General features: G+C 41.6%; 1 protein-coding gene across 2 annotated transcripts in view; it reads left to right on the forward strand.

Annotated features, from left to right (window-relative positions):
• The window catches only part of SEMA3C (semaphorin 3C), a 189,392-nt gene that overhangs the window by 113,613 nt on the left and 59,570 nt on the right, over positions 1-16,209 (forward strand). For both annotated transcript variants that reach the window (XM_088468803.1, XM_088468804.1), the window contains exons 5-8: positions 143-262; positions 2,459-2,549; positions 7,248-7,367; positions 13,232-13,374. In XM_088468803.1, the coding sequence (XP_088324929.1) occupies positions 143-262; positions 2,459-2,549; positions 7,248-7,367; positions 13,232-13,374 (474 nt within the window). The remainder of the gene's footprint in view (positions 1-142; positions 263-2,458; positions 2,550-7,247; positions 7,368-13,231; positions 13,375-16,209) is intronic.

The following is a 16,209-nucleotide window of genomic DNA, read 5'->3' on the forward strand; positions in this document are numbered from 1 at the left end:
AACATTATCCTCTCATGGTGCAGTATTTAATGTATTATTACTTTTTTACATGCTCTATTACTAAACCAACACTGTATGTTACATAGAACATATTAAGTAGCAGTATATTATTAACAAATTATTTTTTATTTCTTTTTTCAAGCACGGCTGTGGTAATTTTGTTCGTGTGATTCAGAGCTTCAACCGAACCCATTTGTTCATCTGTGGAAGCGGAGCCTTCAGTCCTATTTGCACATATGTCAACCGAGGCCGCAGGTCCGAGGTACAAATGAATATCAGTATTAAGCTGCATACACACACAACGATTTAGTTAATTAACGATTTTAGTAAACGATTTTCTACCTTGAAAAAATGAACTAAAATCGTTTTCTAAAGTTGTTCATTTACTATGTTCATTTAAATGTAATGAACGATTTTTTAAAACTACAAACGATTTTTGCATATTCCCTTACTGAAAATCGTTGAGTGAACAAGTCTGACTGAACTACAAACTACAAACATGAACGCGCATGAACGAAAATAGTTCATCGTTTGACTCAGAAAGTGCACGATTTTTACAAACGATTATCGTTAAACGATATCGTTTAACGATAATCGGTTAAAAAATCGTTGTGTGTGTATGCACCTTTAGAATTAGAACCTTCTTCTCTTTCTATTTGATAAAACTTTCACAAAAGTAAATGTTTTAAAGATCACAAGATTTATAGCCTCATACATTTTTTCAGAAACAAAAACTTTTCACTTTTAATGTTTAAAAATGTGCAATGTAAAATAAAGATACAAGTTTTAACAAACATCCACTTTTTAAGTGACAAAATGTAATATGTGTAGCCACCAAGTGGCGCTATACCCATAGAGTAAAGAGAAGTTTTTAATTACTTTTTTTCTTCGCTGATCCCTCGTGGAACAATATGATAGGAAGTACCTGTTTGTAAACCCTTGCTTTCAGTATGCTTGGTCCCTCATATACCTAGGCGTTCCCATTTTGCCCACTCCCTGGATTGTTGAAGTTTAGTTGCAGCGTCCTCCTCTTCAAATAATAGCTCTCTCCCGGTGCGTGTGCTGAGCTGCAGTGGGCGACTGCTCATGGCTGCTGAGCAACAGCCACAGCAGTCTCCTATGCCTGTGGGGGGGAGCGATCACCCTGATCGCGCCCCCCCTGGCTTTGCGCCGGGCTGAGGGGGCTCAGAGCGCCCCCCTCGCCAGTGCGCAGCGCCGCTTCACGGCACTGAAAAGATTTTTCTTTTTTTAGTTGCCCAAAGGGGGCGTGGTCACGCCTCCCGCGATTAGGCCTTGCCCCCTGTTACCCGGACCCGCCACGGCTCTTGGCGGCCCTGCGCATACACACTCTTTTATCAAGGTTACCTTGATAAAAGAGCGTGGACGCGGTCTGAAATGTTGGAGACTATAAAAGTGCTGTGGTTACTGGGCTCAGATTAGCATAAGTAGTTAAGTAGTTCAAAATAGCTGTTAAATGGAATGCCAACTTATCATTTGTAATGGGATGGGAACAGGATGCCGGCGCTCAGGGTACTGGCAGTCAGAATCCAGACGCTGGCATCCTGACAGGGTTAGGATACTGACACCTGTTGGTAGGTATCCTAACCCTCCCCCTCTCCCTACCCTAACCCTCCCTCCCCAGTGCCTAAACCTAACCTCCCCCTCCCCGTACCCTAAACCTAACCCTCCCCCCTTAGTGCCTAACCTAACTCCTAACGCTAACCGTCCACCTAAACCTGGGATTCTGACAGGTGTCCGCATTCGGGATATTGACCACATCCCTTTGTATTATAGGAGGTATTTGATAATTAGCGTCAAATACACTGGATCAGCTAGAGGCCTTGGTGAAACATAAAAGGCCAAAAGTGAAATAGTGCATTAGATTTTCCACAATCCAATAGATCAAATTTGTTTAAAGGTGAAAAATCTATTTGGTACTATTTCAGACAAATTCTAGTATGAAGTCTGAACTCCCATTTGTGTCTACCAAGCCTAACCCAAACTGCAAAATGCACATATTGCCTGGTAATGAATTCCTCTTCTATTAGGAGACATTGGCTGCATTTACTAATCTGCCCTCTGCACTAGGTTATGTCTGACACTACAAGAATGTATCTTAGGAAAGGTCACAGGAAACATTCTTTCTGCACAGTCACGCTAAAAATCAAAGACGCTATTCATGATTTTATGAACAATAGGCTATTTAAAAGCATGTGCTATAGATTTGTTGGCTAGAACACTGTTATATATTGTAGCTGGTCAGTGACGGTAAATCACTGGGGATTTCCATTTACAGATTGTGTTGCAGTAAACTGCAGTCACTCATTAATATGTTAAAATATTATATTACGCTGAAAATCAGGATAGATGGACAAGATACAGATTACGGCTTAACTGCCTTTGTACCAGGAAATAATGTGCATAAACTGACTGTGAAATCATCTTACTCTCTTTTTAGGACCGCATATTTTTAATTGATTACAAAAATGAATCTGGAAAAGGACGCTGTTCTTTTAACCCAAGAGTAAACACCGTTTCTGTTATGATCAGTAAGTATAGAAATATTAACAAAACAAACACAAATAGCTACTGTATATAAGAATTTTAAAATATGATCCATTAAACGTCTTTTAATTACTTGGGGAGATGTACTAAGCCTTGGGGAGAAAGATTAAGTCCAGTCAATCAGCTCCTAACTTTCAGTGTACAGGTTAAGGGGCAAATGCAGGATTTTTAGAGGGGTTTCCATATTTTATATAAATATAATATAATATATATATATATATATTAATATATATGACGCACGCAGCACACACAACATACTTACACACACCCTATTTGCTATTGCTTGCGGGTGGCCGTGATGATCCTCCCTCTTTCTCAGTACTAGACGTTCTGGTGCTCTGTGCATAAAAGAGTATCGGTGCCCCCCTCCTTCCTCCATCATTTTTTCACCAATTAATATTCACTTTAAACAAATAAATAGGGAAATTGTGAGTTTTTTTACAAAAAAAAAACAAAACTCCAGAGATGTTGGTATTTTGCCAATTGGACCACACTGACACTGGCTGTGCAGATATTAGTTTTATTTTATATAACCATGGTGCCACCAAACAGCAACCCCCTACCCCCTCTTTCCCTGGGACTCCTATGTCTCACACACATACATCACAAACACCCGCCCCCCACCCCTCCTGGGACTTCAATGTCACACACACATCACACACACATACATCACACACAAATCACACAGACATACATCACACACACCCTCCCCCATCCCTCCCCAATACTTCAATGTCACACACACATACATAACAAAACATACATCACAAACACCCTCCCCCCAGGACTTCAATGTCACACACATACATCACACTCACACATACATACAACACACAAACATCACACATACCCTACCCCCCTTCCTCCACTGGACTTCAATGTCACAGATAAAGCACACACATACCACCCGCCCAGCCAACACTATCAAGAGACTGACCTGACTTGATTCTGCAGTTAGCCTCTCAGTGCCATTCAGCCTTCCTGCGCCGCGCCCAAACAGCTCCTCATCCTCAATCCCTTGTAGACTATGCCCTGTGGGAATTGAGTGAGTCACTTGTCTCCTTAAAGCCAGTGCGCCATATGGGGAGACGGGGGAGGCAGAGTCCACAGCAAGGTTGTGGATAGATCCCCTTCCGTAGATGTACCTACTGAAGGGGATCTATACACATCCCTTACAGCAGTCAGGACAGCCCGGTGCGCCGCTGACACATCGCAGCGTGCACTCAGCAAATAGAAATGGCTGCAGTGGCCGGGTCCGCCCCCAGAGTATTCTCCGCTCTGTGCGGCCACCCTGGTTACGGACAGAGGAGACAAGACTGTCTCCGTCCCTGAATTTTTTTTTGGATGGTCAGGGGGGGTTTCTGAGTACTCAGAAACCCCCCCTGAATGCGCTAGTGTACAGGCTGTGTTTGAGAAATGACAGGAGCTGATTAGTTGGTACTTTATCTCTCTCCACTTTATCTCTCCAAGGCTTAGGGATCTATTTATTAACATTATTTTTACTAAAATAAAGTCAAAAAGGGTGTTTTCATACCCTTTTCACATTATTTTAGTATCACCTATAGTTATTACAGGGCAATTGGAGTAGAATTCGTAAAATTTGACTCCAACCCCTAATTATCACTTATTTTTAGTAATCAGATCAGAGGAAGCATATAAAAACATTTCTATTAACTTTGTGAAATTTTTTAATTGAAGGTAATAAATTGGCATGTGGAGCCGACTGTCATATTGGTATGGCAGCTCGCAGTGAGCAACTACAAATTAATTTCTTAGTAAACCTAGCTGTTCTTCCAGCAGCTGGCATTCAAGGAAGGACAATATGGTACTGTTCACTTTATATACAACATTCTAAATGGTTTTGATTGTTTTTTTTTTTTTTTTGCTTTGTTTTTAAAACTTTAGATCACGATTTGTGGCTTACACTGCATATATTTTGTTTGATCTAGTGAAGGGGTGAAGATTTGAATGTTACACACTTGTTATTTAGTAGTTAATTACAATTGGCTCCAAAATGTTTACTCACCACAGACAGTGTGTGCATTTCAGTACCATCAAACATGACTTATGAATAATCAATTAAAAAGTGATAAAACTAAAAATCAAAGTGTCCCAGATACAGCAGTAATATATGAGATATATACCAACATCACTAATGTGGACAGCTTTGTGTATAATTTTCTTCCTTTTAACAGAGGCCTAGATTCCAGTCTCGCCACCCGTACTACCAAGACATCCTTAAGGACACATGTTTATAGTTCTTGCAGACTTACAGCCAATTTCAAAGAAGTTACATCCTCTTGTATTTTGTTTAGACTATAAATAAGTGTGACAAATCATCAATGACTGTTGGTGTTATGTCTTTAAGTCTTGTTTTTCTAATGCCTTCTCCCATTTACATTATTTTCCCAGAAGCTTGACTTGTATACAACCCCATGGTATGCACTTTGGGCCTGATTCAGAGCCGGACGCTATTTGCGCTCGCTCGTTCATTAAAAAGGGGTGGCTATTCAAATGAACCGTTCGCTCTTTGCGGTCTGTTCACGCCTCTATTTCTGAACGAGCGAACAAAACTTGCGGTCGTTTTTTGAAAAAATACGCCCCCTGGCCGCTCGCATCCTACGTCATGTCTGCTATTTATTAGATTAATCGAGTACATCGACCAGCGTATGAACTGCTCGCTATTCTTGTGGTTGGTTTTTGCTACCACAATCTTGCGAGCAGTTCTGGCTATAAAATAACCCAGTGATGTGGTCAATGACGCTGCTGTATTAATTATGCACACCCTTAAAATGCCCGTTTTGACCTTTAAGCACGCCTGCGTTTGGATCTCCACTCTCCGTTTTCAAGCACCTTCCCCTGTTACCACCCACATACGCCTTATTCTGTCACTCAAAATAGCAGGCATTCGCTATTTAGCGAACAAATGATTTTCGGCCGCACTGACTGGTTTGCGCATGCGTATTACGATCCATACGCATGCGCAGTTGGGCAAACATCGCTCGGAGCGAACGAGCGGCCGCTTACGAGCGGCTCTGAATCAGGCCCTTTGTTTAAATATACCATATCTAAGTGAAGCAGTGTCATAGAAAAGGCCAAATTTCATATCAATTTATTTAGCCCATTTTTATCTCTGTATGGAAGACAGAACGTCACAGTGTACTATGCAAATATAATGTTTGTCCATGTAAAGTCCATCACTTCAGGGTTTACAGATAGTACAGACTGGTGTCCATCATGTCAGGTGATTTAGTAAGTTATTCCTTATAAAAATAACTTAAGGGCAAAGCAATGGAATCTATAGGTCCCATGTTTAGAGTCTAGACGTATGGGCTGAGATTTATTCATAGAATCCAGACATCAAATTCTGCTCTGTGCTCTGTCCATATAAGTGAAACCCCAAAACGGCCTTTGTTTTTATGTTCAAAAATATGTCCCCACTAATATATCTTCAAGGAGTTCATTAAAAAGATCAGTCAAGATAATAATATTAAATTCTTTAAATCATAACTGAATGGTAAGCAGTGTAATATTGTTGATAAAGTTGATTTGAATGACGGCATTAAAAAGTCTTCACATTTATAGTTGACAATAACAGATTAAAAAGGAATTTGGGCTAAATACCATATCTGTTAGCCAACATGTAATATTATGCTAGTATGTAAGGGCTGCTTGTTATATTATTCCTGGATTGAGAAAAGGGTACAAAAGTTCAGAAGAACCATTTAAAGCACTAATTGCATGAGTAACATGCCAGATGCCTTCAACGTTGTACGCAATTCATAAAGTATTAACAGTGACACCTTTTATGTAATAGTCTGAAATAAAATTGCAGTTTGAGCTTGTTATGTATGACATCCTGCATGGTTCTGATATATTTAGTATGAAACTGTAGTACACAATAAGACATTTATCTACTAGGAAGTAAGCTTCTATCGCCAAAGCCAATCACAGGGCTCCTTGCCCCAAAGCAATATCCGCAGCTAGGAAATTATTATGTCATAAATACAAATCACCAAAAGAAAAGGGAGATTAAATGCTGAAAAACTGCAAAAGATGTTGCCTTTTGTACTTTTGTGTGTTACTGTAATTAGGTAGGAGGGTTTGTAGCAAATATAAAACTCCATGTGTTGGTTTATTCATGTTGAAAAACAGTAGTTATCAGATCTATTGCATGTAATGCACAGGACTTATGGTGTATAAGCAGTTTTTCTGTAACTTGGAGAACCATGACTACAATAAACAAATTTAAGTTAAAAAACAACTCCCATCTTACCCCTGACCCCTGTAGACCTTTCTGGATAACAGGCTTAGAGGCAGATGTACTCCGCTCTGGAAAGTGATAAATCGGAGAGTGATAAACTACCAACCAATCAGCTTCTGTCATTTTTCAAACACAGCCTGTAATATGACAGTTAGGAGCTGATTGGTTGGTAGTTTATCACTCTCCAGTTTATCACTTTTCAGAGCTTAGTACATCTCCCCCTTATTGAGAAATGATCCCATGCATGCATATGATAATTTAATAATCCATTGTTTCAATTATTATAATAGGTAGGCATGTATTTATTGTAATATTTGTGCATGTGGTAAAGAAATACAGAAATATTATCAGCACACATTTTGTATACGTCACTTATTATAAGATTAATTGTAGATAACATGTTATCATTGTTTTATAGATGAGGAGCTATTCTCTGGAATGTACATTGATTTTATGGGCACTGACTCAGCAATATTTCGCAGTCTTACCAAACGTAATGCGGTGAGGACAGATCAGCACAACTCAAAGTGGTTAAGTGGTAAGATTCTTTTGCAGTTAAAGGATATTATTATATTTGTGTTAATTACATATTTTAACACATTTAAAAACTGATTTCATTAACATACTATACCACCATTTTTTTATTCATGTAAAAGTTTAGGGGGTTATGAAATAGGTTTCAAGATTATGGAACCGGTGGCATTTCAGAGAGTTTGTCGATAAATTCAAAGTGACAATCAGCAAAAAGGCTGGTTTTGCCTTATAAATGATCTTAAATTTAGCAGCAAACTCACCAAAATTCCTCTGCTTCTGCAATCTTGGAACCAATTACATATCCCCTTAGTTTTCTTTTAATTTAGTTTTAATTGATTTTCAAAATATAAACAGATATACATACATATTAAAGTGGGAGGGGTGGAAGAGAAATGGGAGTAGAGGGGAAGGGAGGGACAGGGCTTTTAGTTTTCAAAAAAGTAAACTTTTCAAATAACTAAAGGGAAACACGCCAAAGTGTTACATGTCCTACTGCAACTTTTACTAAGTACTTGCAATAGCTTTTTGATTTTGCCTATGTTTTTAGCAACTACATGTATGCTAGTTCATTTTATGTTGCTCTTGAATACAACATAATTTAGCTCTACTGTGTGCCTTGCTATAAAGCAATTGTGTAGCACTTTCATGCCCAGTGATAATAAACAACTCTACCTGATAGATACACAAGAGAAAGCAAAAAAGGTAATGCATTGTATTCAGTAAAAGTTGCAGGAGGGCATGTATAATACAACAATCTCTGACAGTGTAATACTGCTGTCAAAAATCACACATTGACCGTGTGCTAGTATTATCTATACTTATAATAAAGTTATAATGTTTGTGCCTGTACATAGATTTTTTTTTTTTGAGAGATGTACTCTTTGGGACTATATATGAACTATGGAAACAATAAAGGAAAAACCAGACGAATGACTCTCGGCGCGTGCAGTCTGCAGGCTCCTTAAGCCAAATATCACTAGTTGTATATAATATAATTTTTTTGGGACAAATATACTTTTAGGGACTGTTTATGAACTATTGAGACAAAAATATTTTTTATCGGGCTTTACACCTCAAGTCCAAAATGACTACATGTATATAAATATATATATATATATATATATATACAATATATACATATACTGCACACCCCGAACTCAAACATATGTATGCATATATATATACATAGATAAACCGTGTATATGTATATATATATATATATATATATATAAAGATCTATTTCGGAGAAAAATCCAACTATGTATTAAGCACTAATCAGGCAGCTTATCTTGACTCACAAAGTTGCAATCCAGTAGATGGAGCACCAAGACAAATGCTGCATATCATAGAGTTGCTGCTCATGTTACTTACAACCTTTCAGTGTTGCTGTGGGTTAAGTGGCTTGCTCACGAGATAGTAGCCCCAAGCATGTTTTTCTGTTACTCCCTGAAGGAAAAACTGCATATATTGTTTACAAAGACATTTTGTGATCAATGTAAATATAACACATACATCACAATATTAGATGCCACTACTGTCTTTGTAAAATTAGTTCCGCTGAGCAATAACAAATGCAAGCGAAGCTATAAACACAATTTAAACATTTAAGATTGATAGATAGATAGATAGATAGATACACACACACATACACTGAGGTTGCGTACACATCATGGGCCTAATTGAAATGGCAAAACCAACCTGGTTTTGCCGTTTAAATTATTGTTGGCTTAAAAAGACAAACTAACTCTGGAATTCCACCTGTGCCTGAGGCACCATATATTTTCTGTGTTTATGGTTTATTTTGCCTAATGCTTTTCCAGTTAGCGCAGATCTGGTTTTCGGGAGATATCCGCAAATGTACAGTATCCCATGAATATATCTGGGGGGGAGGTGGCACAGCAGATATCGGAGTATTCTATGGAGGCTGCACTTTTGCTGAATTTACTAAGCTTTGGAATGTGATGCATTCTGGAGCTTGGCCCCACTAGCTAAGCTAATGCAATTTCCAGATGGCATTGATTCCTGTATCCCACAGGTTCTCAAACTCTGTCCTCAGGACCCCAAACAGTGCATGTGTTCCATGTCTCCTCACAGAATCACAAGTGAAATAATAATCTCCATCTGTGGATCTTTTAAAATGTGTCAGTGAGTAATGAATACACCTGTGCTCCTGCTGGGTGACCTGGAAAAGGTGAACTGTGTGGGGTGCTGAGGACTGAGTTTGAGAACCACTGCTGTAGCCTATGGGCTACACTTCACAATAACTACCAGGAGAGGGATCCGTAGGATCTCTCCCCGGCACTCTCCACTTGCATACACAGAAGTGCTGAAGGAGAAGTGAAGTGATCGCATTAGTGATCACTTCACTTCTACAACATTACAGAGACGGGCTCCTTTCAGAGCAGAGCCCCTGTCCCCGCGTGTGTTTTTTTAATATAACTGGGCAATAACTAATTTCTTATTGCAGCTAATAGTGGTAACAAAAATATTATAATCATGCCCCTAAGTGTTAGAGGAATCGGTATGATTTACCGCCGGACCCCTGGCCGGCAGTTCAAATCTCGACAGCGGCTGCCTGAACAGGATGAAAATCCCGATCGTCCCCAGGTAAGTATTCACTAACCTAATTCTACCTCCTAACCCTCCTTAGAGGTGCCTAACCCTAACCTTCCCCCCAGTGCCTAACTCTAATCCCCCCTCTAAGTGCCTAAACCTAACCCCCCCTTCCCCGCCGCCTAAACCTAAGTCCCCCGGGGGGGTGCCAAACCCTAAATCCCCCCTGGGGTTGCCTAACCCTCCTTCCCCCTAGCCTAACCCTAACCTCCCGAGGGGGTGCCTAGCCCTAAGTCCTCCCGGGAGCCCTAAATCTAACCCTCCCCCCCCGTGGCTGTCTGCAGCGGCACCCGGCATAACTTCGATCGGGATGCCGGGCGCCGGTCTCCCCGCGTCAGTAAAATGACAGGCGTCTAGATGTAGACGCCGGTCATTTAATCCTCACTGGGATTAAGCAGTCGGGAAGCCGGCTGTCGGGATTAGGTCCGCCGGCTTCCCGACTGCATACAGTGTTAGATACTGTACAGTTGCTAGAATGCGCTTGTTTGGTCTAGCAAACAATAAGTCCATTTCCAGGGGAGGAAATACTGGCGATGCAGCCAGTGCAGTGCATCGGGGGCCCACGTCAATGAAGGGACTTGCAGCTGGTGGCAATATCAGCAGCAGCATTGTAATGAGTCACGATGACTCATTACAGTACATCGCGGCCAGCAACGGGCCAAAACAAAGATGGAGGGTGCCGCCGCAGTCCAGCCAGAGAAGGAGAGGAGGTCAGGAGTCAGTCAGGCCGGAGGAGAGGAGGAGGAGGGCCCCTCCCCTTCCCAAATGCTGAACTACAGTAGCTACAGGGTCACCTTTTTCCCCTGCACCCTTGGCAGTCATACGACTGAACTGCAGAAGACAGCTGTAGCTCACCCTGCTAATTAACCACTTGCCTGGCATGGACGTAAGTTTCTGTCCACACCAGGCAGTTCTTTATCTGTACTGGACGTAAAATTTTGTCCAGACAGATAACATGAGGGCGGCTGCAGGAAGAGAATCTTCCCGCAGCTGCTGCTCTCAGAGGGACCTTCTGGTCCATCTGCTTGCCAGCACCCTCTCCCCCTCTGTCTGCTGTGCTGCTGTCACTGCTGATCAGTCAGCAAAGAAGGACCCCCTACCCAGCGCCTGCAGAACTGAGCAGCCGCTGGAGAAAAGTAAGTAAACTTCCCCCCTCACGCCCCTGACATACCTGGTTCCCGTATCCGGTCTCAAATTGAATGTCACGATGGTCGCGATGTTTTCCGATGTTTCTGATGGTGGTTCTGATGTTCCGGTATTTGAAAAAACGATTTAAAAAAAAAAATCTTTAAAAAAAAATGTTTTTTTTTTCTGATGAAACCATTTTAAATAAGTTAAAATGGATGTTCCTCACCTAATTCACTAATAAAAAAAACAAACAATTTTGGAGCGGTTTTTAGAAAAAAAAATCATCAGTTAAGTGGTTAAGGAACCCCTGGAATTGGCTGTGGTAACTATACTGGATAATTATGCTTGCTAAGTAACTGTTTATATTCCATCAAACATATTTGGGAGGACTACCAGGGACTATACTAGGAACAGGTTATTAATCAATTTATATTGCATTATGGATTGAACACAAGTTGAACACTAATCCTGGTACCAGAGGATAGTGAGGCATACTCATTTCCAATTATTTTAACTGACTAACATTGCACTTGTTATTGTGTTGTTCATTGCTGCTATATCTACCATACACAAATTGTGATATTATTTTGTATAACATTTTATTAAATTCATATTAGACACTACAACCACTCACATTTCTAATTCATTATTAATTTAGTAGTAGCGCTGTTTTTCTCTTGTCATCTATATCTATTGTACTGGGGCTTGACTAACCCCTTTTTATTTACAGCTGCTGTAGAAATGCAGCCCAAAGTAGCGCCTGATCAAGATACACTTGTTATTTTTTATTTTCTCTACTACCATTGTGTTTACTCTGATTGTGCTCCCCTTAAGTATCACATTGTAGATTTGCAGTGGCAGTGTTCTAATTATGGTCCGTATTCAATTAAGTGTGAAAGTCGCAATCGCCGAAAAGCAACTGCATGGTGAAGTTATAACCGCATTTGCCAGTTTTGATGTGATCTTTTTGCTTACTCTCTCAATACGCGCTCCCGCTTTTCACCCTATCCAATTGCAAAACACGCGAAAAAGCATGTGTGCGAAAACTGGGAATGGCGAAACAAGCGAAAAGTACAGCATATTCTGGGGAAATAAGTCTGCACATTATAAAAAGCCTAACTGACACTGGAAATCAATATATATTTATTAATTGGCCTAATAAAAGTATTTTGGGTTCTTAAATTGAGTCACATAGCTGTTGTATGCATATTTGCATGAGTGTGGAAAAATGGTAAAAAGCAAATTTTTTTTTTTGCTTAATTAGTCATTAGGGGGGGGGGTGTCCAAAGGGTTGTGAACCAAGGGCCTGATTCAGAGCCGCTCGCTGTTTGTGACCGCTCGCTCTGAATTAGGGTGGGGATTTATTTATTTATTTTCAGCCTCAAGGCCGCTCACTAAGATGTGGGTGACCACCCACAGCTTTTGCGAGCGGCCTGGCGATGGTCGTGATTATCGCGACCATCGGGCTTGCGAGGAGACCCTGTGGTAGGGTCTCAGCTCTCGCAAGCCCGAGTGGACCTCCTGCTCTAATAGAGCAGGAAGTCCACTACGGACATCACAAGTGATGTCAGTAGGGCTGCCCACAACGCCAGGCGTTCCTAAGGGACGCCTAAGCCACCCCGTCTTGTAATGAGGCCCGTTGCGACGGAACTGCCGTCGCAGTACGTGTCTCGTGCATGCGCACGCCGGAGGCGGCGCATGCGCAGTCGGGGACCATCGACCCGCTTGTGAGCGCTGTGCGTTCGCAAGCGGGTCTGTTTCAGGCCCCAACTCCCCACATTTTTAGCCAAAAATAGAGATTTTGCACATTTTTTCACCTGCTCTGAGATGGGGAAAACTTTTGCTGGTTTCTGCATATGGAGTTTTCGCACATGCAAAAACTCCAGGAATTGGATAGCGCGATACACAGGTATGCGCGAAAAAGTTCACATCTATGAATGCTTTTAGCCAAAAACGACTTTTGGCACCTAATTGAATTCGTCCCTATAAGGATGCCCTATTGATATAATGTCCACGCTCCTCTATATGTGGCTCTTTCAGTAGAGAGCAAAAACGTCATATACATTACACCTACAAGTAATTATTTTAATGAATGAATGTTGTAATAGGTAATAATTTATATTGTAGAGCCAATTTTTGTGGATGCACAGCTCCTTCCAGATGGAACAGATCCAAATGATGCAAAGGTTTATTTCTTTTTGAAAGAAAGATTGACCGACAGCAGCGGAAGTACCAAGCAAATCCATTCCATGATAGCAAGAGTTTGCCCAGTAAGATGTGTTTTGTTCATACTGTATGTAGCAGTCCCAGACAATGTAAGAAAATCAAATAATTACATCTGTGCTGGACAGACTCTAAATGCATTTCCTGCTCATGATGAGCACAGGAACAAAGGCAGGCACTATTACTCAAGCTCCTACATCTAATATGTTCATAAATCCTTTTCAGTGTCTAGTTATTTTCATCTGCTGTATGTCTATATTAATTACATGTGCATAAGTGGAAATAGCTGCAATATTAAGCATTTTTTAAAGAAAAAATAAAACCATGAGGTTAAATTGGTTATTAGTGTAAAAATAATAATAATAATAATAATAATAATAGTTTTTGTGTATATAGCACTTTTTTTGATCCAAAAGCACTCAGAGCCGCTCGTAAGCGGCCACTCGTTCGCTCCGAGCGATGTTTGCCCAACTGCGCATGCGTACGGATCGTTATACGCATGCGCGAACCAGTCAGTGCGGTCGAAATTCATGTGCTCGCAAAATAGCGAATGCCTGATAATTTGAGTGACAGAAAGAGGCGTATGTGGGTGGTAACAGGGGAAGGTGCTTGAAAACGGGGAGTGGAGATCCGAACGCAGGCGTGCTTAAAGGTCAAAACGGGCGTTTTATGGGTGTGCATAATTAATACAGCAGCGTCATTGACCACGTCACTGGGTTATTTTATAGCCAGAACTGCTCGCAAAATTGTGGTAGCAAAAACCAACCACAAGAATAGCGAGCAGTTCATACCCTGGTCGATGTACTCGATTAATCTAATAAATAGCGGACATGACGTAGGATGCGAGCGGCCATGGGGCGTAGTTTCCCAAAAAACGACCGCAAGTTTTGTTCGCTCGTTCAGACCTAGAGGCGTGAACAGACCGCAAAGAGCGAACGGTTCATTTGAATAGCCACTCCTATTTTCTGGACGAGCGAGCGCTAATTGCGTTCCGGCTCTGAATCAGGCCCAAAGTGCTTAAGAAGTAGTCATTTATAAGTAATTTAAAAATACCTATCTACACAAAGAACTGTTTATATTCCTGGAAATTAATTAAATGCATGGCACTCCCCTGTCCATTACACATGCTATTAACTATTATAGACAGCTGATCTCTTCTCATTAAAGGGGTTGTACGCACTGCAGCAAAAACATATGTCTGGCTGGGATGTAGTTATTTTACCTACCATTGGGAAGCCGGCTGCCGAAATCCCAGCACCAGAATCCCGAACTGCGGACAGTAGACCGGCGTCAGAATCCCGACATCAGTGGAGATGCTGACGCCGGAATCCTGTCAGCGGCTCCCTGATCATAAGTATAGCGGCTGCTGTTAGCTGTTAGCCGCGGTGTGGGGGAGGGTTAGTTTTAGGCACCCCGGGTGGGTTAGAGTTAGGCTGTGGAAGGGGGGATGTTAATGTTACACTTCGGACAGGAGGGTTAGGGTTAGGCACCACTCGAAGGGTGGTTAGGGTTAGGCACTAAGGGGGGATGGTTAGGTCTAGGCACTAAGGGAGGAGGGTAAGGTTTAGACACTAACCAGGAGGGTTTTTGGTGCGGGATAGGGAGGGTTAGAGTTAGGATGCCGAAAAGGATGGTTAGGGTTAGAGGGTTAAAGGGAGAGGGTTAGGATACTTACCTAATCCCTGTTGGGATACCGCTGTCTGTCTATTGACAGCCAGCATCCCGACTGCTGGTATCCTATACCCAACCCGTCTGGCCAGCTACTGTTTCATACAGTATGTCTTAGAATTCACATTCCCAATGCAAAGTGTGTGGTTTGATTACAGGGTTGGACTGGCCTACAGGGGTACAGGGGAAATCCCCAATGGGCCCCACTACCTGTGGGCCCACTCCCCCTCTTCTAGGTGTCAGGTTCTAGCCCTCAAATTATAGATTGATACTTTATTAGATGGTCAGTTACCTGGTGGTGCAGGACCACTGACCAATATGGGGGCTTGGTTCCCATCTACAGTATAGAAACTACACAAAGATTTGTCTAATAATTATCCAAGTGTTTGTGGTGGCTGTCCACACCCCCTCTGATGAATGACCACACCTCTTAGCATGGGCCTCCTTACCTCTTACCACTGCATTCCCCTAGAGGGCCCTTTATTCCCCAATCCGACACTGTCTGATTACTAATATTTCTGCAGCTAAACACAAAGCTTCTTTCCATCACCCACCTTTTAAGTGTAATATACAGTTAATGTTGGACTGGGACATGAAGGGCACACCCGGGAATACAGCAGTAGGGGTCCAAGATTAAGTGGTGTTGCCACTTACCAGAAGAGGTGTGGCCAGCCATCACAGATGGACTTGAACTTCCATTAGAAAGGACATAGTCAGTCTACAAAGAACAGGGTCACTTTATTTAGGAGAGGATAGGGGTGTCTCAGGACTGTCCACTTTGATTGGCAGAATGACTAATCGGTGTATTTTCCATAAAAACAAAATAGGTATCCAAGTTCATCAGTGGTCCTGCTCCACTAACCATGTATAATTTGAGTGCACAGTTGGGAACCAAACCTATATTGTAGGAGGTAAGGCCCTCATTCAGTGGGGCACACTGGGGATTTCCCCCATACACCTGTGGGCCAGTCCAACCCTGCATACAGTGCTACAAGTGGTGACTTATCTGTTATGTGTTATGCGCCGCAAGAATGTGTTGACTCACTAAACATACTTCAGACAGCTTTAGAACCTTATCAAGAATGCTGTGTGCAAAAAAAAAATATATATAGCCAGCATGACACAGTCTAAGGATTACATTTTCTAAGAATCTTGTTTGGTCTGAGATTGCCCGAGGTGAAACACGATCAGCATTTCTGAAACACGATAGACTT

The sequence above is a fragment of the Taudactylus pleione genome, unplaced genomic scaffold (genome assembly GCF_031769625.1).
Source record: "Taudactylus pleione unplaced genomic scaffold, aTauple2 ptg000086l, whole genome shotgun sequence".
Classification (NCBI taxonomy): domain Eukaryota; kingdom Metazoa; phylum Chordata; class Amphibia; order Anura; family Myobatrachidae; genus Taudactylus; species Taudactylus pleione.